The 21,678-nt window shown below is 41.4% G+C and overlaps 2 protein-coding genes across 2 annotated transcripts; both read right to left on the minus strand.

Moving 5' to 3' along the window:
• Positions 1 to 1,644: 1,644 nt before the first annotated feature.
• mrpl19 (mitochondrial ribosomal protein L19) lies at positions 1,645 to 7,052 on the minus strand. Its single transcript, XM_015947388.3, has 6 exons — positions 6,917 to 7,052; positions 6,631 to 6,742; positions 6,425 to 6,543; positions 3,879 to 4,013; positions 3,498 to 3,679; positions 1,645 to 2,054 (listed from the first exon to the last, which is right to left on the minus strand). Exons 1-6 carry the CDS (start codon positions 6,993 to 6,995, stop codon positions 1,830 to 1,832), a joined length of 852 nt encoding a protein of 283 aa, XP_015802874.3. The 5' UTR covers positions 6,996 to 7,052; the 3' UTR covers positions 1,645 to 1,829.
• A 3,331-nt stretch (positions 7,053 to 10,383) lies between these two features.
• efhc1 (EF-hand domain (C-terminal) containing 1) lies at positions 10,384 to 21,517 on the minus strand. Its single transcript, XM_015947389.3, has 10 exons — positions 21,310 to 21,517; positions 20,008 to 20,229; positions 19,641 to 19,928; positions 19,386 to 19,535; positions 16,529 to 16,715; positions 16,104 to 16,327; positions 15,857 to 15,994; positions 12,357 to 12,570; positions 10,623 to 10,775; positions 10,384 to 10,513 (listed from the first exon to the last, which is right to left on the minus strand). Exons 1-10 carry the CDS (start codon positions 21,373 to 21,375, stop codon positions 10,485 to 10,487), a joined length of 1,671 nt encoding a protein of 556 aa, XP_015802875.3. The 5' UTR covers positions 21,376 to 21,517; the 3' UTR covers positions 10,384 to 10,484.
• Positions 21,518 to 21,678: the final 161 nt, after the last annotated feature.

A 21,678-nucleotide genomic window follows, 5' to 3' on the forward strand; every position in this document is an offset into this window, starting at 1 on the left:
CCTCATGTAGCACTCGTCCGGCATGTCGGGGGGGACTGTGGGTGGCTGGTGTTTGAGGACCGACAGATATTTTCCCAGAAACCTCGGAAATTTCCACTAATAACTGACCAGAAAAACTACCATTGTGCACCGTACCTGGTAGGATGAGAGGTCAAAATCAGAGGTGGCGCTACTGCGTGCCGGCCCACTTAAAAGCACTGGTGCAGGGTGATGTGATAGCTTGTCTGCAAGTTTACAAACGTGTGTGCATGCATGTGTGTGTGTGTGTGGGTGGGTGGGTGAGAGAGAGACAGAGAGAGAGAGAATCAACTGGTGTTTGATCTTCCGCTCCCAGCCAAGGCACTCTAACTTCACTCCAGGTGCAGAAAAGTCAACCTGAGGGCATGGGAGGCACGTACAGACAAGCAGACAGGCTTAGAGCGCGTGCACACACACACACACACATTTCCTTCCAACTGAGACTGAGTAACTGTGGTTTAAACTGGTTTACCAGTCCAGTGGTGTTACCAGTGGAATGCCTCTGAAGGCTCGGTAATGTGCAGTAGGATAAACATTTCTGTTACTGCCTCCACACGAGAACATCCATCACCGAGCAGAAATACTGAGAGTGAGAAATGAAAAGGTGAAAGGGCCAGCTGGTTCAGTGGGTAGGGTAATGACAATGTGCAGGACGGCCACTTAGATGCAGATGGAGCTGCTGTGTTTTTCTTTTCTGAAGGTCAGCTCCAGCTGGACGGGGAGCGAATGAAACGGACCGCTTTAATGGAGCCAAACCTTACAGGTGTAGAAGTTTCAACTCTTCCAAAAGCTTGCCTGCATGACACTAAGCATAGCTCAAATAATCACTCTTGTTGCTCCTCAGCATCTCCGCGCTGCTGGGAATCTGTGTGGTCCATAATGAGCCCAACAAACATCTGCTTCTCCTGTATTAGAGACCATTTTCTCCATGTCTCATCCTGTAATATGGAGAAATTAGAGTGCAGGGAGTCGTTTGGTGTGTTTATGCACATGCACACACACACACACACAGACATAAGGAGCCCAAGTGTTTTTATACTACTCAACTGACGCTCAAACACACCATCTCAGCACCGCAACTTTCCATCCACAGCAGTAAAACACAACCGGGTGTCTTTGGTCTGACTTGACTTTTTCCAAAACAGCACTTTGAGACTTTTCTTTTAACAGCAGGTTTACTAAAAATAAACAACTCCTAAAAACACAAAAGCCTAGTGAGATTTACTATTCGCTTATTCAAAATTTGAAGCACAAACCTGCAACATCCTGCTTGTTTAAATAATGCATCGTTTTTCTTACCTTGGAGGTTTCTCCTCAAAAACCTCCAAGTCAATTATGTAACCGCTGATGTGTGCAACAACAGTGAAGGAGCAGCGCCACCTAGTGTTACTAATCAGATCTACATGTTTTATTCGTCCTGGTTTTCCTGAACTGCTTCTGTGAAATAAGTTTTGAGAGAATCTAGAAGACAGAATGTAGCTTTGGCTAATCTTTCTTCTGATTTACTTTGGTAAACTAAAAGATTAAATGTCAAGGTGGAAAGACTAAAACGACAAGTTCTAGAACCGGAAACATTGAAGAAATTGGCAAAAGAGAAGCGAAAAAGACAATAAATTGGACTTCTTATTTATCTTTATGAAACCAGTTTTTATTTGCACAGATATCAGAGCGGCTAAAACGGGAATGTGGCGAAGTGGCCAAAATTGCCCACCGCTCCTAAAACAGCTTCCCAACCAAGTCAGTTGTTACACCCACAAACGTTTCCAGTCATTCCCAGAAAAAGTCCGCTCTGTGGTTTAGGTGGATCTCCCTCACTTGCTCAGCTCCTGCTGGACCTCCTTGAGAATCTTCACCTCCAGCTCGGAGGTGTCGTACTCCTTCAGCATGTCGTACTCCACCCAAGGCTGCCCGTACTTCTTCTGGACGAACTCCGTCTGTCTGGGTGTCATGCAGAGGTCGAAGCGGATGCCCTGGATGTTGAACGTGGGCCGTTCCCAGTGTTTGGACCATGGCTTCGGACGCATTTTGACTTTGAGCTGGTATAAAGACAAGTTTTAAAATGAGAACACACCAAAACGTAGACAAGTTCACCACATAAACAAGAATCATTACTAGGGAGAATCTGACGTATCGGTCGGCAGATAGTCCTCCTTACTAGAGCTGATTTAAAGTCAGGCACATCTTTAGGAAGCCTCAGAAATGAGTGTTTTAGGCCCCATTTTATTTAGTTTGTATACGTTTTATTGTTTATATTTCTTAGTTTTATTATTTATATTCTAATGCTTATTTTATTTAGATGCTTGATGTGTGAAAATAACAAATCCTCGAACATTTCTATAAGCTGACGTTTGTTTTTATCCACCAGTTTTGTAACTTTCAATCTATAATACAAAACTTTTTCATGTTTTTAAACCATTTTCTTGAGCCAGTATGTGCTAAATGACCCTTTACAGAGTTCTGACCTCCATCGCCCCCCTGATGGCAGAATACCGCACTTGCAACTTCAGAGTAGTGGACCAGTCCCTGTTAGGTGTAAGTGGAGCTGACATACCAGCCCTGCAGTCTGCTTCCAGCACGTTTCCTGCATGTTTTAGATCATGAACACAGCTGATTTGTTATTAGCGATGAATCGCTCCTGTAGACAATAATGAAGACTGAGGAGACATTTTAGCTGTTTTACTAAGATGTTAAAAGACAAACGCACAGCAGGGACGGACTCTAGAAGTAGGGCTGGGATGATAATCAATCAATCAATCAATTAATCGTACGATAGATGAAAATGAACTCAATATATCGAGGTTAAGAAATGTACAAATCTATTATTATCATTTAGTATCATTATTGAAGTGCAGTTTTGGTCGATGACACTGGATAGGCCATTGTATTTATTGTTTTGGAGAGACGGGGTCTATTTTATTGTTTTTGATGCAATGTTTCCTAAGAGTGTGAAAGTCCTTTTATTTTTTGTTTGTTTTATTAATTTATTTAGAAGTTCTGGTTCTGGACATTCCAATATTAAATAAAGCTTTAATTGTTGCATTTTAAAGGGTGTACTTGTATTAGTATTAACATTACATAAGTGGCTATTTTGGTCTCAATAATGTCAACAATGACATTGTTTATCGTCAATAATATGTTGGACAATATATCGTCCACCAAAATGCGTTATCGTCCCAGGCCTAGCTAGAAGCAAGCCAAAGCTCCTTTAAACACTTGGTCGGTTTATTCATTTGTTGGTTAAATTCAGTGTTTAAAAACTCATTAGATTCATAAATGTTGTGCATCCACGTGATTAGTGACATTTTACCACGCAAACAAGACAAAAACTTGTAGGTAACGGCTGTAATAATTGGCCCAATAAAATTGGCAGCACATGTCAGCCATCAGCAGCAGAAAAACCCGGAACAGTTGATTCTATAACGAAAGTAGTAATAAATGCAGCTGAAGTACTGTTGGGTTTCATCCTAAAGCTCTCTCACCTTGTTAACAGGCACCTCTCCAGCGGGAGAGAAAGGCACCGGCTTCATTTCTGGGTCCACGGTGCTGTATTCAGGCAAAGCGTCCCTCAGGTACATCAGGTTGTCATCCAGTCTTTTCTCCAGCTTCAGCACTTCTATTTTCTGAACACGAGGGCTGTACAGCTCGTAGCAGATCTCCACACCTACGACACACACGCACACACACCTTTACCTTTAGACTAGCCTGACTCACAAATATTGGGAGCAGATTAGTTATAATAGTGGACACACAAAAAATGTGATGTTGTAAATATTTACAACATACAAAAATACCCAAATATGCAAGAGACAATTACAGAGTGTTATTTTCATATGAGTGGTTGGTTACAAGTCAGATCTTACCTTGACTATTAATGATGTTCCTCAGAATAAATGTGGCGCCCAGGCCTTTTCCTCCCCTCTGGACACAAATACCAACAAAGCGGTTTGCTTTCCCACTAGCGTTTGGATCAGCCATGGTCACTGCAAGGATACTTCCTGCAAAATAGTGAGATAATGTTACATGTGGGCACAGATTACAGTGAAATCGATTCAAAAGCTGAAGCCAAGAACTCTTGGAGACTGAGAACCAAGAAGCAGTTCTGAATATAGTTTGAGATAGCTGTGATACTTTAACACTTATTTTATCATCATTTTAATGTAAACTGCTGGTATAATGAAAAAAAAATTGACATTGGTTCTTTTGTTTTGCTTTTCCCCCACAGTATTTTGATAATCGTTCAGTGATGTCATCGTTCTGGGTTCTTACATCTCTGTTAATATTGAAATCAAGAATTTTTAAGGTGATGATTTGTCGTCGTCTTCCTCCGCTTATACGGGTCCGGGTCGCGGAGGCAGCATCCCAACTAGGGAGCTCCAGACCATCCTCTCCCCGGCCACCTCCACCAGCTCCTCCGGCAGGAACCCAAGGCGTTCCCGGACCAGATTGGAGATGTAACCTCTCCAACGTGTCCTGGGTCGACCCGGGGGCCTCCTGCCGGCAGGACATGCCAGAAACACCTCCCCAGGGAGGCGTCCAGGAGGCATCCTGACCAGATGCCCAAACCACCTCAACTGACTCCTTTAGATCCGGAGGAGCAGCGGTTCTACTCAGAGTCCCTCCCGAATGTCCGAGCTCCTCACCCTATCTCTAAGGCTGAGCCCGGCCACCCTACGGAGGAAACTCATTTCGGCCGCTTGTATCCGCGATCTCGTTCTTTCGGTCATTACCCAAAGCTCGTGACCATAGGTGAGGATTGGGACGTAGATCGACCGGTAAATCCAGAGCCTGGCTTTCTGGCTCAGCTCCCTCTTCACCACGACAGATCGGCTCAGCGTCCGCATCACTGCAGACGCCGAACCAATCCGCCTGTCGATCTCCCGATCCCTCCTACCCTCACTCGTGAACAAGACCCTGCGATACTTAAACTCCTCCGCTTGAGGTAAGACCTCTCTCCCGACCCGGAGTTGGCAAGTCACCCTTTTCCGGTCGAGAACCATGGTCTCAGATTTGGAGGTGCTGATCCTCATCCCAGTCGCTTCACACTCGGCCGCGAACCTACCCAGCAAGAGCTGAAGGTCAGAGCTGGATGAAGCTAGGAGGACCACATCATCCGCAAAAAAGCAGAGACGAGATTCTCCTGCCACCAAACTCGACACACTCCACACCATGGCTGCGCCTAGAAATTCTGTCCATAAAGGTAATGAACAGAACCGGTGACAAAGGGCAGCCTAGTTGATTTGCACACACGTAATTATTGAGCACCCTCGCTATTTCCAGTTTCAGTGAGAGCAATGGGAATTCTTAAAAATTCGAGCACTTTTTAGAATTTTGAGGACCCGTAAGAACTGTGCTTGTAGCAATCTCTCTGCTGAAAGCAGAATTAGACTCTTTAACATCACAGGGATGAATGTTAAGAGTATTTAAAGTGTGCAGAAAGTGGTTGCATGGCCTTACAGTGTGCAGATGATCACATTTAATAACTAGTAAAATATTCCCTCAAAGAAATTAAGATTTTTTTAATAATTTCTTCTTGTGCGTACGGTGCTGTACTGCAATTGAAATTTTACATTTATTAAAAGGATAACCCCTTGAGATGTATCGTATCATTTTCTTAGTGATGCACCGATATGAAATTTTTGGGCCGATACCGATATATTAAGATCAGTTATGGCCGATATTTGCTGATGCCGATATACTGACATTAATGCTTCTAAAATCAGGAGATTTTGTATAGAATGGAAATTATTAAAGCTGAATTTACATTATTTTGTACACATAACACACATTTACGCTTCTGAGATGATTCCATTCACTGTCACTTAACTAAACAATCACACATCACCCCCTCACCCTCTGAAACAGATAAACAAATGGAGACAAGATGGAAAAAGTATCTGTTGTTAATATTGGCCCGGTTTTATTTATCGGACCGATACCAATATGTTAAAAAATGACTGACATCGGCCGATAACTGATATTGATGCCGATATATTGTCCATCCCTAATTTTTTTCAAAAGGTTGTAAAAACATTCAAATTTAAAATATTTATATAATAATAATAATATAATTATTTAATAATTTGTTACAGTTTCTACAAAACTGTATTTTAAATTTTTTTAACCAGCAATGGCAACTAAAAATAATTTTTGATAAAACAAAGGAGCTGGAGCACTTAAACTAGTTGAGTGTAACAGGTGCTATTTTTTTCATTCCATTGTCCTCCAGTTGTTACTCTTTTATTCTAACTTGAAAATAAATATTTGTTTTAAGAAGAAACAGCTCAATATCACAGATAGTAATAATAATGAATTGTCTAAAATAAACTGAAATAATGCATTGTCCAGGGGGAGCATATTAAATGATTTTGTCAATCACAAATCCCTGAAACGTCATTAGTGTTCTTACCAACATAAAACTCAGGGATATTGAGTACTTTCCTCCTTCTAATCATGTCCTTCCTTTCAATAAAAAACTTTAGTGGGTCCGTCCTTTGTCTGGGAGGAATAAACTCTGGGCTCAGAAACCTGAAAAAAAGAAAAATACAAAAGAAGGGAGTTTAAAAAACACCGCAAACGTGTCTACATTAATGTCTATATTCTTGACAGTCTTACTTCCGCACAGACGCCACAGTCTGAGTTTTATCTACAACAACGGGCTTGGACGGGGGGACAAACTTAGTCGGTTGGTTGTCCGCATGAAGACACGCAGACGAAGACAGAAACCCTGAAAACATGAAGGTAAAATATCGTTTTATTGTGTCTGCTAGCTAGTTCACATACTAGCATTAGCTTCGTAGGCATATTACGGACATACAAATGAAACAAATCACTATTTAGCACTGTCTTGTTTAATTGTGACAAAATACGAGAAAGTTGGAAACGTTTTTAATATACATACGTTCATTATGAAGCTGCAAATTCCGACATAATCTTAGTGAACCTAAACATTCATTGAGTCCCTTCGTGTAGGCAGCCATGATTGACCTTCTGTTATCACGTTGTAAGGAAGCCGCGAGGGCCCAAAAGCCGACGATGCGCTATTTCACACGAGTCGTGGTAATACATTACTCTTTTGATTATTAATTAAATTATTGTTTATATTCGTGTTTTAAGAGAATATGCCGTAATTGTGCACACTAATAATTGCAGCTTTAATTTTCTTAAATATTTACAAAATCAAATGTGTTTCATAGGAATTTCAAAGTTTACCTGAAAACCAACGGCGTCTCCAGCCTTTAAGGAACACCTGGGCTTAGCCCGGACCACAAATTATATTTCATTTTTAGTAAAAAACAACGGTTGTATTTTTAGGCACTGTAATATGCACTATGTGTCTGGAGGGCAACAATTCACCTCGTTCATAAAAATCAATAAAAATGGCAAGCTTGTTGCACTCTAGCTAGCTGGCTTTAACTCTATTCAAGCATCATGTTTAACACATATACAGTTTTTATTGTGCTTTCAGCTAGAAAAGACTGTTAAAACGAGTTATCCTAGCCTAGTGAACTAGACCAAATTCTTGTTTTACAAAGTTTAATATATTTATTTAGTCTGGATTTCCAGGCTAGCTACCTATCCTGTTGTTACCATCAAAAAGTCATGGTGTTTTATTTTGAAAGAAAACACAGGAAAAGTGTATACTAAGTAACAGTTGTAACTTTATTAATGTAGCTCACTAGTCAACTTCTGCTTTTTAAATTAAATATTCAAAAGTAGACCATCCATCCATTGTCTGAACCCGCTTTGTCCATGTAGGGTCGCGGAGGGGCTGGTGCCCATCTCCAGTGGTCAATGGGCAATCAGGCGGGGTACACCCTGGACAGAGAGCCAGTCCATCACAGGGCAACACAGAGACACACAAGACAAACAATCACACACACACACACACACACACACACACACACACACACACACACACACACACACACACACACACACACACACACACACACACACACACACACACACACACACACACCTAAGGACAATTTAGACAGACCAATTAACCTAATAGTCATGTTTTTGGACTATGGGGGGAAGCCGGAGAACCCACGCATGCACAGGGAGAACATGCAAACTCCATGCAGAAAGATCCCAGGCAGGGAAGTGAACCCAGGACCTTCTTGCTGCAAGGCAACAGCTCTAACCACTGCACCACCGTTCAAAAGCAGACAAGAAAAAAAAAGGATTTTTTTAAGAGGCAAAAATATTTTTGTTTCAATTATTTAACAGAACCGGACAGTTGTTCCGACTCTTCGACACTGGAGGGCGACAAAATCCCTTCTCATATACTAATTAAAACCACAGTTTGTTGCTGTAGCTAGCTGAGTTTAGCACTTTGATTCCAGACAACTATTATGTTTAACACTGTATAAATACAGTTTTAAATGTGTTTTTAGCTAAAAGAATATGAGAAAAAGGTCCATTTCCTCTGCTGCGAACGCCAAAATGAGCGTTTCATTTTGAAAAGAATTTGCAGGAAGTGTTTCTGCTACGTAACTTTGTAGATGTGACATGCATATTATTAACGGGTCCACCAGAGAGCGCAATTGCCATGTAAAATAACTGATAGTTTTACGATTTAGTACTATTTGATTAATTTTAAATCAAAATGATCCATATATATGTGTTTTTTTCTTCTTCATTATACTTTTTATGGCTGGTGCGACTTATATTCCGGAGCGACTTATAGTCCGGAAATACGGTACGTTAATAATATTGAAAACTTGCTCAAAGGAAAACATATTTTCATTAAGGAAATAACTTATAAACTTAACGATTTAATACTTTTTTATCCACAGAAAGATGGTTTGCATGAAAAAGCGCCGCAAACCTCCACACAAACTCCGTGTGAGCTTCAGGTCGCTGGTGTTCCACAGAGTTAGCTCTGGTTGTAGCTAGGTAGCTACCTCCATTAGCTTAGCTCCCATCTCCGCGTTAGCTTTGGATTAGCTTCAGGTTAGCTTGTAGCTAGTTCAACCGGGTGTCGTCATTTGATTCCAGCCTTACAGCCCCACCCTCAGCTCCACCTCTCTTCCCTTTTGTGGAATTGTCTGGGCTTGACGGAACCTGTGACACGGTCAAAATGGCGGTGGTAGCAACCTCCCATTTCTTTTCCGAAACGTGTTATTGGGGTCTATGGAAACCCATTGTCCACATATATATATATATATATATATATATATATATATATATATATATATATATATATATATATATATATAGATAGATAGATAGATAGATAGATAGATAGATAGATAGATAGATATATATATATATATATATATATATATATATATATATATATAGATAGATAGATAGATAGATAGATAGATAGATAGATAGATAGATAGATAGATAGATAGATATGTCGATGGTTCTACTGCTGGTGTGCTTGACTCAGTCTTGGATCCTCTGGAAGTTTATCCGCTTCCAGCTGAGGCGCTGGAGGGAGTTCAGACACGAACAGGCCGTCCGCAAGAAGGGCAATACAAAGCAACCCTTGCAGCCGCTAAAGAGAGACTCAAGTGAGTTTTGCCACTTATGTTGTATCTTAATGAACTGCTTGATCTTGACTTCTCCATCCCGTGTCTCCTTGCCAGCTGGTTACCATGAAAATAGAGTCATTTAAGCTGAGAATGGAGTTTCTCCTCGGACAAAGAAACTCAAATCCACATAAGAAGGTGAACTAAACGACCGTTAGCCCCCGACTGAAGCTTCTCAGTGAAGCCAGCGGCCCGCTGGCCACCAAGCTTTTGGCCGGGAACTTCCTGTGATGTCACAGGCACTCGGTCACAACAGATTTATTTTACAGTTTTCATTGGTTCACTCAATCCATCCACTCAATCCAATTGTGTTTCACACATTTGTCCTGTACCAGAATGTTTCATCTATCTTGTAATTTGTATTTTGTAATTTGTATTTTGTAATTTGAATTGCTTTTATTGTTGATTTATTCAATATATTTACCTACAACTGTACCATGTTCAGCACTTTGGGCTTCCTGACAGGGTTGCGGAAGGCGCTTTATAAATAAAGCTTTGATTGATTGATTGATTGATTGACTTAAGCTTGAGCGCTGGATAATGAAATCCAAGGAAATCCTTAGAGCCCAACAGACGTTTACTGCTTTGTCATTCCATGTTTTGTTTTTGTTCTCTTCTTAAATGTCTTCAATAAAATGACTTTCTGAAGCAAGTTGTAGGATTATCTGGAGTATCTAAGCATTTTGTTTTTGGGTCAGATGTGTTTTTAGGAAGAAAAGCAAAGTGATACTATTAGTATAGCGCCAATAATAAAGCACAACTGGGGCTACTGAACTACTGCAGGATGAGAATGCTGTCTTTAAAATCATTTCCATCGTTCCCGTTTGTAAATTTATTTGAAAATCCACTAGGTCAAACCTTTTAAACATTCAGTGTTTCTTCTGTGTTTTGAAGCAGAAACATTGAAATAAAATCCAGTGTTCATGTCGGAGATGATTTTGGTTCTTCGCCTGTTGAGGAGGAAACAAAAGTGCAGAATTACATTCATGCACAATTCTTTTTATTAAACCAGGCAGTTTGTGTGGGAGTGTTGGGAATAAAGACAGATTTGATTCTTACCGTTCTGCTCGTCTGGTTGGTTTTCTGCCATCTTCTCACCAAGTGTATGTCTCAAAGAATCCAGTGTGTGAGAGGGAATCTTGCTGGAGATTGACTCCAAGTACTTAAGCACTTGTGGGGCAGCGCCGGTCAGCACAAAGCGATGGCCTAAAACTGGAAACAAACCGTCAGCTGCATTAATGGTGAATGCAGCTCGGTATGGCATTCATTATAAAACATTGTCTATCTTGGTGAAACTTTAGAGTAAATATTAACGTTCAGAATTTGGGGATTACATTGAAATGCTACCTCTCCCTGGGCTGCCACCTTACCGTGGTGGAGGGGTTTGAGTGTCTCAATGATCCTAGGAGCTAAGTTGTCTGAGGCTTTCTGCCTCTGGTAGGGTCAGCCATGGCAAACAGGTCCTAGGTGAGGGATCAGACAAAGAGCAGCCCGAAAACCTCTGAAAATCCACTAGGTCAAATCTGAAGTGGAGGGTCCGTCGGATTGTTGAACCTCAGATTCAGGAGGAGCAATGTGGTTTTTGTCCTGGCCATGGAACACTGGACCAGCTCTATACCCTTAGGGGGATCCTGGAGGGTGTGTGGGAATTTGCCCAACCAGTCTCCATGTGTTTTGTGGATTTGGGGAAGGCGTTTGACCGTGTCCCTCGGGGGCCCTGTGGGGAGTACTCCGGGAGTATGGGGTACCAGGCCCTCTGATACGGGCTGTTAGGTCCCTGTATGACCGGTGTCAGAGCTTGGTCCGCATTGCCGGCAGTAAGTCGGGCTCCATCCCAGTGTGAGCTGGACTCCGCCAAGGTTGCCCTTTGTCACCGATTCTGTTCATCACCTTTATGGACTGGATTTCTAGGCGCAGCCAAGGTGTGAAGGGCATCCGTTTTGGTGGCCTGAGGATCAGGTCTCTGATTTTTGCAGATGATGTGGTCCTGTTGGCTTCATCAGACCGTGATCTTCAGCTTTCGCTGGAGCGGTTCGCAGCCGAGTGTGAAGCAGCTGGGATGAGAATCAGCTCCTCTAAATCTGAGACCATGGTCTTGATTCGGAAAAGGGTAGAATGCCTTCTCCGGGTCAGGGATGAGGTCCTGCCCCAAGTGGAGGAGTTTAAGTATCTCAGGGTCTTGTTCACCAGTGAGGGAAAAGTGGAGCGTGAGATTGATAGGTGGATTGGTGCTGCATCTGCAGTGATGCGGGTGTTGTATCGGTCTGTCGTGGTGAAGAGAGAGCTGAGTCAGAGGGCGAAGCTTTTGATTTACCGGTTGATCTACGTTCCTACCCTCACCTATGGTCATGAGCTTTGGGTAGTGATCGAAAGAACGAGATCACGGATACAAGCGGCCGAAATGAGTTTTCTCCGAAGAGTGGCTGGGCTCTCCCTTAGAGATAGGGTGAGAAGCTCAGTCATTCGGGAGGGGCTCGGAGTAGACCCACTGCTCCTCCACATCGAGAGGAGCCAGTTGAGGTGGCTCATGCATCTGGTCAGGATGCCTCCTGGACGCCTCCCTGGTGAGGTTTTCTGGGCACATCCAACCGGGATGAGACCTAAAGGTAGACCCAGGACACGGTGGAGGGACTATGTCTCTCACCTGGCCTGGGAGCGCCTTGGGATTACCCCGGAGGAGCTGGCCCAAGTGGCTGGGGAGAGGGAAGTCTGGGCCTCTCACCTTAGGCTACTGCCCGTGAGACCCGACTTCGGATAAGTGGATGAAAATGGATGGATGGATTGAAATGCTACCTTCTACAGTGGCTCCAATGGCAAAGTCCACAGGTGAGTAGAACTCTGGTTTTTCCACGGAAGAGCCTGGCTTGGGAACGCAAGTCTTTCTCAGGAATTTCCCACCGATGAAACCAGAGTTGCAGACAGGTTTCTCAAAAATGCTGATCGTGTCGTCCAACAGGAAGTACGACATAACAAACTGTCGGCCTTCATCCTCAGGATTCACCGAGTCCTGGAACCAAAATCAAACATACTTTAGTTTAAAGGTGTCGAACACTGAAAAACCATTTTTTAACGATTATTTCTGATTATAATTGGTTGCTAAGTTTTCCTTGCAGGCTGAATGTGAAAATAGTCTCCTACACTTATCTCCTGAATTAGTCTCTGGTAGAAAATAGATGGTGAAAATCCAGAATTTGAAGGTAAATGTCAGCATCAGCAACTCCACCACATGGAAAAACCCCTCCAGGTTTGTGTTATTTTTGGAGATAAAACATCAATGTTCCAGTGCTGTTATCCAATCTGGGGCGTTATGTTCAAATATCAGGAAATAAGACTCCAAATCCCACCATCTGAAACTCTACTCTGATGCAGCTTACTTCTACTTCCTGAAAATTGTGCACTGGAGCTTTGTTTCCCCAGAGTATGACTTACAAGACCACAGCAAATGTACCAAAAAAAATGAGCGAATCACACCTTTTAAAAACCGAGTACATAAAAATCCAAATTCTTAAATTTTACAGTTTAATGTTTACTAAGGTAGAATTTGACTGAATGTTGAAAATCCTGACCATAGGCGTCATTTTAACCGGGGACGCCGGGGACATGTCCCCGGCAAAATTTGTGATTGGCAGCTGTGTCCCCCCCACTTTCAAAAACGCCTGCTGATGAGGATTTTTGTTTTACCAGTTCAGATCTTATACCAGGGGTCGGCAACCTGTTCCCATCAAAGAACCATTATTACCCGTTTCCCACGGTAATTTTGGACGGACCTTAATAAGCAGAGACTTAAGTGAAGCAGGCAGGTCGCGCTAGAAAATTTCATTTAAAAGACGTCATAAATGTGTTCCCCCGTCATTTTTATTACTAAAATATGAAGTAAAAACTCACAATTTAATTTTCATTCATTTGTCATTAATATGTAGTCTACACCCGTGTGTTAAGTGGACCATCTTCCAGTAAACGCACAGCATCCAGTCCATCTCTCCAAATGCGTAAAATGTGCATCAGCCGCTAGTTAGGCGCGCGCGCACCATCAGCTGATCAGCCCAGACAAGAGCAGAGCAACTAGAGAAAGAATAGAGGATAATTGTGTCTGGATGTGGATGGAGATTACATTTTACAGCAGCCTGATCATCATTTAAATACGTAAACCATCACCTGTCTTCTAGTCCACGCTATCAGCATTATTTTAATTGGTGTGTGTGTGTGTGTGTGTGTGTGTGTGTGTGTGTGTGTGTTTTCCACTTCAAACACTGGTCTAACCAACCAGACCAGCGTGTCCAGTAACATTAATGTTACAATTAAACAGTTTCACTTCATGTATATAGGCTAGGAACATTTCACCTGCCGTGGCCCGACCGCTTCTGCTCCACATAAACTTTGTGCGTGATCAAATGTCATACGCTTCATGCGTCTCCATATTAGAGACGGGAACAAGCGCTGTTCAGCCAAAGTTTCATAATTTCATAAAAAGAACACTTTCCAAGTGACACATCCCTCAGAGAGACCGGGTTTCCAGACTATTTCAGTGGGAGGAAATCATCGCATGCGCGTGGTTCTGCGCTGCGCTGCACTGCGCTGGAACCCCAGATCTTCAGCTCACTGTCCACCGGGGCGCTCCGAGCCGCGCTGAACACAGTGTCCAGTATAAAGAGCTCTGATGTTCTGATGGGAATATTTTACCTCCGCGATGTGCGTTAACGATTAAAATGTCAGCTCATCCATGTGCATCAAAGGGCGTCGGGGTAATTCTTTCAAACAGAGCAACATCCTTGAGTTCATCTGTCAAAATAAACAGTCAAATGGAAATATATGTAACCTGCCGTTTAACTGTTTTGCCTTCCTGTGAAGATTGTTGCAAAGAGAAACAATTAAACTTGATTAACCCTAGAGCCACGCAGAGAACCATGCAGTGCACATGCGGGAAGATTCCTCCCACTGAAGCGAGTGTTTTCCAAACCCCGTCTCTCAGAGAGACTTGTCACTTAGAAAATGTTCCCTGATTATAAACTTTGGCTGAATAGTGCTTGTTCCTGTCTCCAATGTGGCGACACATCCAGGAGCCGTCTGAGGAGAAGCCCAGAATCTCACATCCTCTTCAGCTCATAAAGTGCCTATATGATTACGCACAAGCGTGACCGGTCAACCACCGCAGACCGGGTTGGACCTGTTCAGGTTTACGCAGACAATCTACATTTAGAATTGGCATACAGGTGTAAAATTAATGCAGTAAAATATAAAGCATTTTATTTAAATATCCATTTATTATTTTACAAGCACAGAGAGTTGCATCAGATGGATGGAAGAGCATGCGGCTCCAGAGCCGCGGATTGCCGACCCCTGTGCTAGCCTTCTTTATTGTCCCCAGCAATTTTTAAACCCCACTCAAGTGTATGGTTATTGTCCCCAGCAATTCTGAAAACAAACTGACGCCCTTGATCCTGACAGATCTACGTCACACTGTTGCTGAACATTCATGGACTCACCCATCTTGACAGAGAAGGCTGTTGTTGGTTTAGCGGTCAGGAAACAGCTAAGAACGTCCGGGCAAGTAGAAGCTAACCGTTAGCATTAGCAATTCCACCACACAGCAGAACTCATCCAGGCTTGTGTTATTTGTGGAGACAAAACATCAACGTTGCAAGTCAGTGTTAGAGTCACATTGCTGTTATCCAACCCAAGGTGGGAGGTCCAAATATCAGGAAATATGACTCCAAATTCTGCCGCGATAAGCTCTGCTCTGTTGTGGCACTCTGCTAGTTCCTGAAACAAGCGCATCTGAAACTAAACTTCCTGATTTACTCTGAGGACCATTCCTGCTCTGTAGAGCTAATACATTTCCTGTAGCAAAACCTAGAGTTTAGGAGGGGAACTGCAGTGTGTGTAGCTATACTACCCACTTCAGTGGCCTAGTGATAGAGTGTACGCCCTGCTACTGGGAGATTGGAGTTCAAAAACCGGTCGAGTCATACCAAAGACTAAATAAAATGGGACCCAATGCCTCCCTGCTTCACACTTAGCTTTAAGGGGTTGGATTGGGGGGTTAAATCACCAAATAGTTCCCGAGCGCAGCCACCGCTGCAGTTCACCGCTCCCCACAGAGATGGGTCAAATGCAGAGGACAATTTTCACCACACCAGTGTGTGACAACTATGGGACTTTAACTTTACTGATTAAATGAGTGTTCCACACCTTTATTTGTTTTATGATTGTTAGCAAAGGCTTTTCAAGTCGAAACAAAAAGAAATGTCAGAATTCTAATCATTAAGTATTCGAGATTTCAAAGGTTTCCTCACCAACCGGGCGCTGTAGCGCAACACAGTGTCACCCTTCAACATCTTCTGCAGGTTCCCTTTAGGACGCTTGGGAATTAAAGACAAACAGTTCTGAAGGGAGTCTTCAAGAGAACCGAATCCATTGTAGGGTGGTATGTGCTGTGCATGTTGACAACAGGATGCAGAAAAAGTAAGGTTTGAGAGAAATATTAATGTTACAACAGATATCTTTAGTCTGACAAAGTAATACGAAGAATGTGTTCCAGACCTTCTCTGGAATTGGAGATTCCTTCTTCACTGGTATCTCTGTGGGTTTCATCTCCATGTCTGGGAAGTTCTTCTGGTAATAGTCTTTAGTGAAGGCATCACAGTTGTAGAGCAAGAAGTGATGGTTCAGCAGGGTGACCTTTTGACCCAGCTGGAAGTCTTTGGGGGAGTAGTACTCCTCTACATCCTTCTTAGTGAGCTCCATTATACAGCTAGGGGCCGTTTCTTACAAAGCAAATTTTAAAAAGAGAGAAAAATGAGAAAATCTATCCAGGACAAAAAGCATTTATTTTCACTTATTAGAGGAGTTGAAAACATGTTGTGTATTTTGGTGTAATTTGGTGTATTTTGACACCACCACTTTGTGTCAATATTTTTTATGAAATACCTCGTCTCACAAACTACATTTGGTTAATTTTATCTCACCAGATTTCAGCTTCTTGGGGATCTTCTGCCTGCGCAAGAAGCGAGAGGAGGGATTCCAGCCGCTGTTGTGTTCATGGACCTCACTGATCTCCACTGTGTCGTCCACCAGGTAATAGTAGATGATCATTGGCCGGGGATCTTCATAAGGTGTGTCCGATTTGTCATACAGGGCATAAAAACGTAGCACCTGACCAAAGAATCAAACAGCCTGAATGCTGAACTGGTATTACAAAGAAATATATCATTAGTATTTGAAATAAATAATAAATAACGTTGTGCCAGATTTTTTTAAAACAATATGATATTTGAAAATTTGTTTTTTTTATTTAGAATTTTTAATAACTAACCACCTGTAATGAAATTGTAATAAGGAAATTAAAATCTTTTTGTAAGCAACACTAAATAGTTTTTTAAACTTTAAGCTAGTGATTGTTGAGTTATAAACTTGACCAGTTTCTTATCTGACAACACTCTGCAGCCCGCTGCTGGCCAGATACTGCACTTAGTTTTGTGGAGCGGGTAGGGGGAGCTTTTTACCTGCTTTGTGCCAGTTAGCTGTTATGCTAGCAGTTAGCCTTTCAGTTTGCCTATGGTAACCCAGCAGAGAAAACGTCCTTTTTCTCTTCTCTTACCTGTATCAAATTTTATTTTTGCTTTTATTATGAAAAAACGTTTACATTGAAAGGAGGAAGTCAGATCCGTTCTTTCCCACTTTGTTTCCTGTTATATGGTCTTTTTGCACTTGGACATGAACGAGACCGGTTGTACACGAGCTGTTCTGGATTTAATGTTTCACCTTGGTGAGTTTAAAGGCAGAAACGTGTTGTACTCCACTGTTGGCAATTCCTAAAAGCTATTTTAGGATATTTGTTGCATTAAGTGATGAGAGTATGAGCTGGAGCAGCCGTGTGATGGGAGTCCACTGCTGCATTCATATTGATACCTCATCTTGGCTAAGTTTTTATCCTTGCCGATTAAGAACTGGATCGGATTCCTGGATTCTCTCCAGATGGAGATGGCGAGCCTTTGCCCAGAACCCAAAGACACGTCAATTGAAGACACATCACTCTTCTCACTGAATGTGAACACCAAGTGGTAACAACTCAAACCACTGAACCAGAAAGAACTGAAACTGAAAAGACGCTTTGACTTGACTAACGACTAAAAGGACAACTCAACTATTGAGTCCAAAATAAGACTGGGGTTTTATTTTGTTTATTTTGGGCCGGCTCAGAATTGTTGATCTGAGTATTGCATTGTTAAGATTGTATTCTCATTTCACATTTTTCTAACTAAATATTTTCCATTTTTGCTCATTTCCTGCCTCCTGCCATTTCCTTTTGCACCCACCTTAGTCCCTATTGTAATCCCGCTGAGCCTAGCTGCTGGTCTATCTAAACATTCCTGATCTTAAGTTATCTAACTGTGTCCTGGGTTACACTGTCGTCAATAAAGATGAGGAAAAAGAAGAAATTAGCTTTATTGTTGGCATCATGGCAGAGCCTGGAAGTAAAAGTAAGAGAATAATGTCGTTTGAGGTGAAGCAAAGAGCTAAACCAGAGTGAACATCGGTGCAGCCTATGCTAGTTTGAGGGAGCTAAAGGAGGCTACAAAATCACAGACTGATGGTGACCTGGCTTTGTTATCTGATGCTAAAATGATATTTTCGTCCAACAATGGGGATCTTTTTACTTCATGTCTTTTTTTTTATTAGTTAGCTCATGTTAGTGTTAGCTTGTATTAGCGCTAGCTGCAGCAGGGTTGTTTGCAACAGTTGTAATTCCATTTTCAACTAAGAGGGTGTTACGAACTCATCCCGCTGACTTCTGTCCCATCATTCCTGCCACCAACGTGGCGGCTGACGTCATCACGCTGACACTACTTAAGGAAGTGCCGGCGTTTCATTCATTACTCAGTCATCGTTCTCACCAGACTTTGTATCGAGTCTCCAGGCTTACCAGCCCTCTAACCTTCAATCCAAACCTACAGGAGATAACCACGCTGGTTATTTCCATCACTCCGTGTCTGGGCAACAGATCCTCTCAGTCACGCTTCAGATCTGCCAACGTACCTGACAGGGGGCAGAGTAGCAGGAAACTGTTCTGTCTCACTTGAAATTATTCTTTTAATTGGCTAATGTCAACCTAGAATTAAAAAAATGTACCTAGTCTTTTTCATTATGGTTTCAAACAACTATTAAAAAAATACAGTTGCACATGTTGCCTACAACACAGAGCTTCAACCAGAGGGCAGAAGAAATGTACAGGATTCAGGTTTTTGAGGAAAGTACAAATCCTGTTAAAGCTCTTAAAAACAGATTTGTCAAATATTAAACATTTGGTATTAATGGGATGTTACATATATGTCAAAGTGGACTATGTTACACAGTTTCAAACCTCAGCAACAGTATCAAATCAACATAACGGCATTAATTAGGCAGAAATATTTAAAAAAAATGTTTAAAATATTATACAAAATTGAACTGTAACTAAGTATAAAATTGTATGGCAATGTGGAGGTTTATAAAATAATAAATGGTTGACATTTTGGAGTCTTTTTTTTACTTTTTAGTTGCTGAAATAAAGTGATTATAGTTAATCTGGATATAGGTTTTGTTGCAGGTAAGTAGTCTTAAATGTTCTTTAATGAGATGTCCTTTGGAACATACTACGATTGTACTTGCAACAGCCAGTATAAATCCATAAAATATACAAAACATTAACAAGTAACAATCCTGCACAAAATAGCATTCTTGTTATGTGCCTGTTCTCCTCCAACTGCATGTTAAAGTTGTAAAGGTCACCAGATGTGCTCGTTTTATTGCTGCAGTGACTTGGAAACAAGGACTTTCCTTTACCTTAAGGTCCATGGTAAGAAACCGGTGAGTTATGTCGGGTGTGGGTGAAGTGATACGGGGCGGTGGTGAGAGTTGACGATGTTTGATGTAAGGATCCTCAGGCATCGGCTCAGGCTCATTCAGAACTATACCCTCATGTTCCATGAAGTCCTGTTGAGTGAATGAAAAGCCTCAAACCAAAAGACTAGTTGCAGAAGCGGCTCACACACAACACTTGTTTCATAGGGATGATAACAGGAATCAGGAGTGATGTACCTTTGTGAATGTATCACAGTGAGTAAGATGGTACTTGTATCCATACACTTCCAGGTCTATACCAAGGTTGAAGTCTTTCCAGTGGTAATAGTCTCCACGGTCATTCTTTGGCACCCGATGGCGTTTGAGCCGCTTCCCCTGTGATATCCCAGAGTTCATCACTGCGGACTCCCAGATGCACATGCTGTCATCCTCGAGATAGTAATAAATGACCACATGGCGTATACGGTGATCCTCGTCAGGTGAATTCCAGACATCCTCCAAGAAGTATGCAAAGAAACAAAGTACCTAGAATACAAGCAGATGGTTGTCAACAGTAATTTACATTTTATGGATAAATGATCATATCAGATTTTCTAGGTTCAACCTTTTTGTCGAATTTCACATAAGCTGGGATGAAGTCTTCGTATACTGTCTTGTCATCAAAGTGATATGTAAGGTCTGGTTTCTCAAAGGACAGCTCACTGATCTCCTGTTGGGACAGCTGCTCTGATACTAGAGGCTCCTGACCAATGCCAGCGGATGGGCGACGAGGCAAAGCAAAGCCGTTCTTATAGATCAGAGTCTGGGGTAGGTGGAAGGAGGACTTCTGTCGAAACAAATACTTTATTGTGGACTTAAATCACACCAGAAATTATGAAGTCATGTACACGAAACTTCACAATGTAGCATGACGCTTGTAGATGCAAAGTACATAGAATAAAAATATGACACTGGTGTATTTCCATGTAATTTTCTGTAATAAGTTGGTTAGTTTGAGTGATCCAGCACCAAAAGGTGTTATAGGTTTCGATTTACCAATTTTCCAATCACTAGCAGCTGTGAATAATAACTAAACTCTGTGTTCTTTAAAGAGTCACAGGCTCACAACGGCATTGTGACATCATATTGTACCAGCTAACACCATAGGGTATCTCTTAGCCAATGGCGATGACAGATTTAAATTCAAATGCAGTGCAGAATTTTCAGCTGAAGAGAGCACAACACTGATAGTTTTAGGCAGAAAATTAAAAATTTAACTAAAGTGCAAGACTATTGTCTACATGTGTCTGCAGCTCGATTACGCACATTTATATAGTTTATCAGAAAAAAAAGTTGATTTGGGGATGACTTGCTCTTTAAATGAACACTGGTCTAGAAAAGTTGTATTCTTATATAGTGTATAAGGTTTTTCATTCATTGCAAGCCAACTTGCACAAGGATTAATGATCAGTTTTGCTGATGTTGGTTTTACAGAACAGATGGTAAAATCCCCGCAGTTGAGAAAAATCTCATAGTAAAAGAGTATTTTAGCCGTCTTCTGCAAAAATGTGCTGTTACTAGACATTTCACACTAAAGCTTTATATTAACAAATAAGATGAATAAATTACAGATGTGAATAATTTGTGTAACAGTTCTTCTAAATGTTATCAGAACTTTTTTATGGAGCTGAAAGCATTCAACAATGTTTAAATATGTTTATCAATTATGACTAATTAGTAATTTCTTTTTTCCACAAATGCCTGAGGAATTATAGCAATGACATTTCTATTACAGAAATAAAAAGTAAAGGAATAATGAAAAACAGCAAAAGCCTGCAAAATGCTAACTTTAGTGTTTGTTTACCGGTCATTTACATCAAGAATTCTGTTTTGCTAGCTAGCTTTAGCTTCAGGTGTGTCAGTTTACCCTTTCCTCTCTAAACGAGTATCCTGGTAAAAATGGTATCCCATAGTTATTCCAGTTAAAAGCCATTTTCCCGGGAAGCAGTTTTCTAAATTATTGTCTCTAAAACAATTTGAGTCTCCTGAAGAGCTTCTCGAAATACAAAGCCACACGACAACGATTGAGGTTAGTTTGTAGTTTCCATGGAAACGATAAAACAGTAACAATTTCTAAAATTAAATACAGAAAAATAAAACTTCCGTCATAAAAAATGAGACAAATCAAATTTTACGATAAAAATGAACAGGAATAATAAAAAGAAATTAGAAATAAAATGATTTCTTAATTCTTTATATATTTTCTAATTCGTAAATAGCAAAACCCTCATGTGGC

This window comes from Nothobranchius furzeri, chromosome 2 (genome assembly GCF_043380555.1).
Source record: "Nothobranchius furzeri strain GRZ-AD chromosome 2, NfurGRZ-RIMD1, whole genome shotgun sequence".
NCBI lineage: Eukaryota > Metazoa > Chordata > Actinopteri > Cyprinodontiformes > Nothobranchiidae > Nothobranchius > Nothobranchius furzeri.

Excerpts from the sequence above, each read along its gene's own strand:
- efhc1 (XM_015947389.3), bottom strand. The coding sequence starts at position 21,375 with ATGGCTTTTAACTGGAATAACTATGGGATACCATTTTTACCAGGATAC. Across the intron at positions 20,230-21,309 it reads ACTCGTTTAGAGAGGAAAGG|AAGTCCTCCTTCCACCTACC; the intron begins GTAAACTGACAC and ends TTGTTTCGACAG. Across the intron at positions 12,571-15,856 it reads TGCGCTACAGCGCCCGGTTG|GACTCGGTGAATCCTGAGGA; the intron begins GTGAGGAAACCT and ends TTTTGGTTCCAG.
- mrpl19 (XM_015947388.3), bottom strand. The coding sequence starts at position 6,995 with ATGGCTGCCTACACGAAGGGACTCAATGAATGTTTAGGTTCACTAAGA. Across the intron at positions 6,743-6,916 it reads TTTGCAGCTTCATAATGAAC|GGTTTCTGTCTTCGTCTGCG; the intron begins GTATGTATATTA and ends TCATGTTTTCAG. Across the intron at positions 2,055-3,497 it reads GAGAGGTGCCTGTTAACAAG|CTCAAAGTCAAAATGCGTCC; the intron begins GTGAGAGAGCTT and ends TCTTTATACCAG.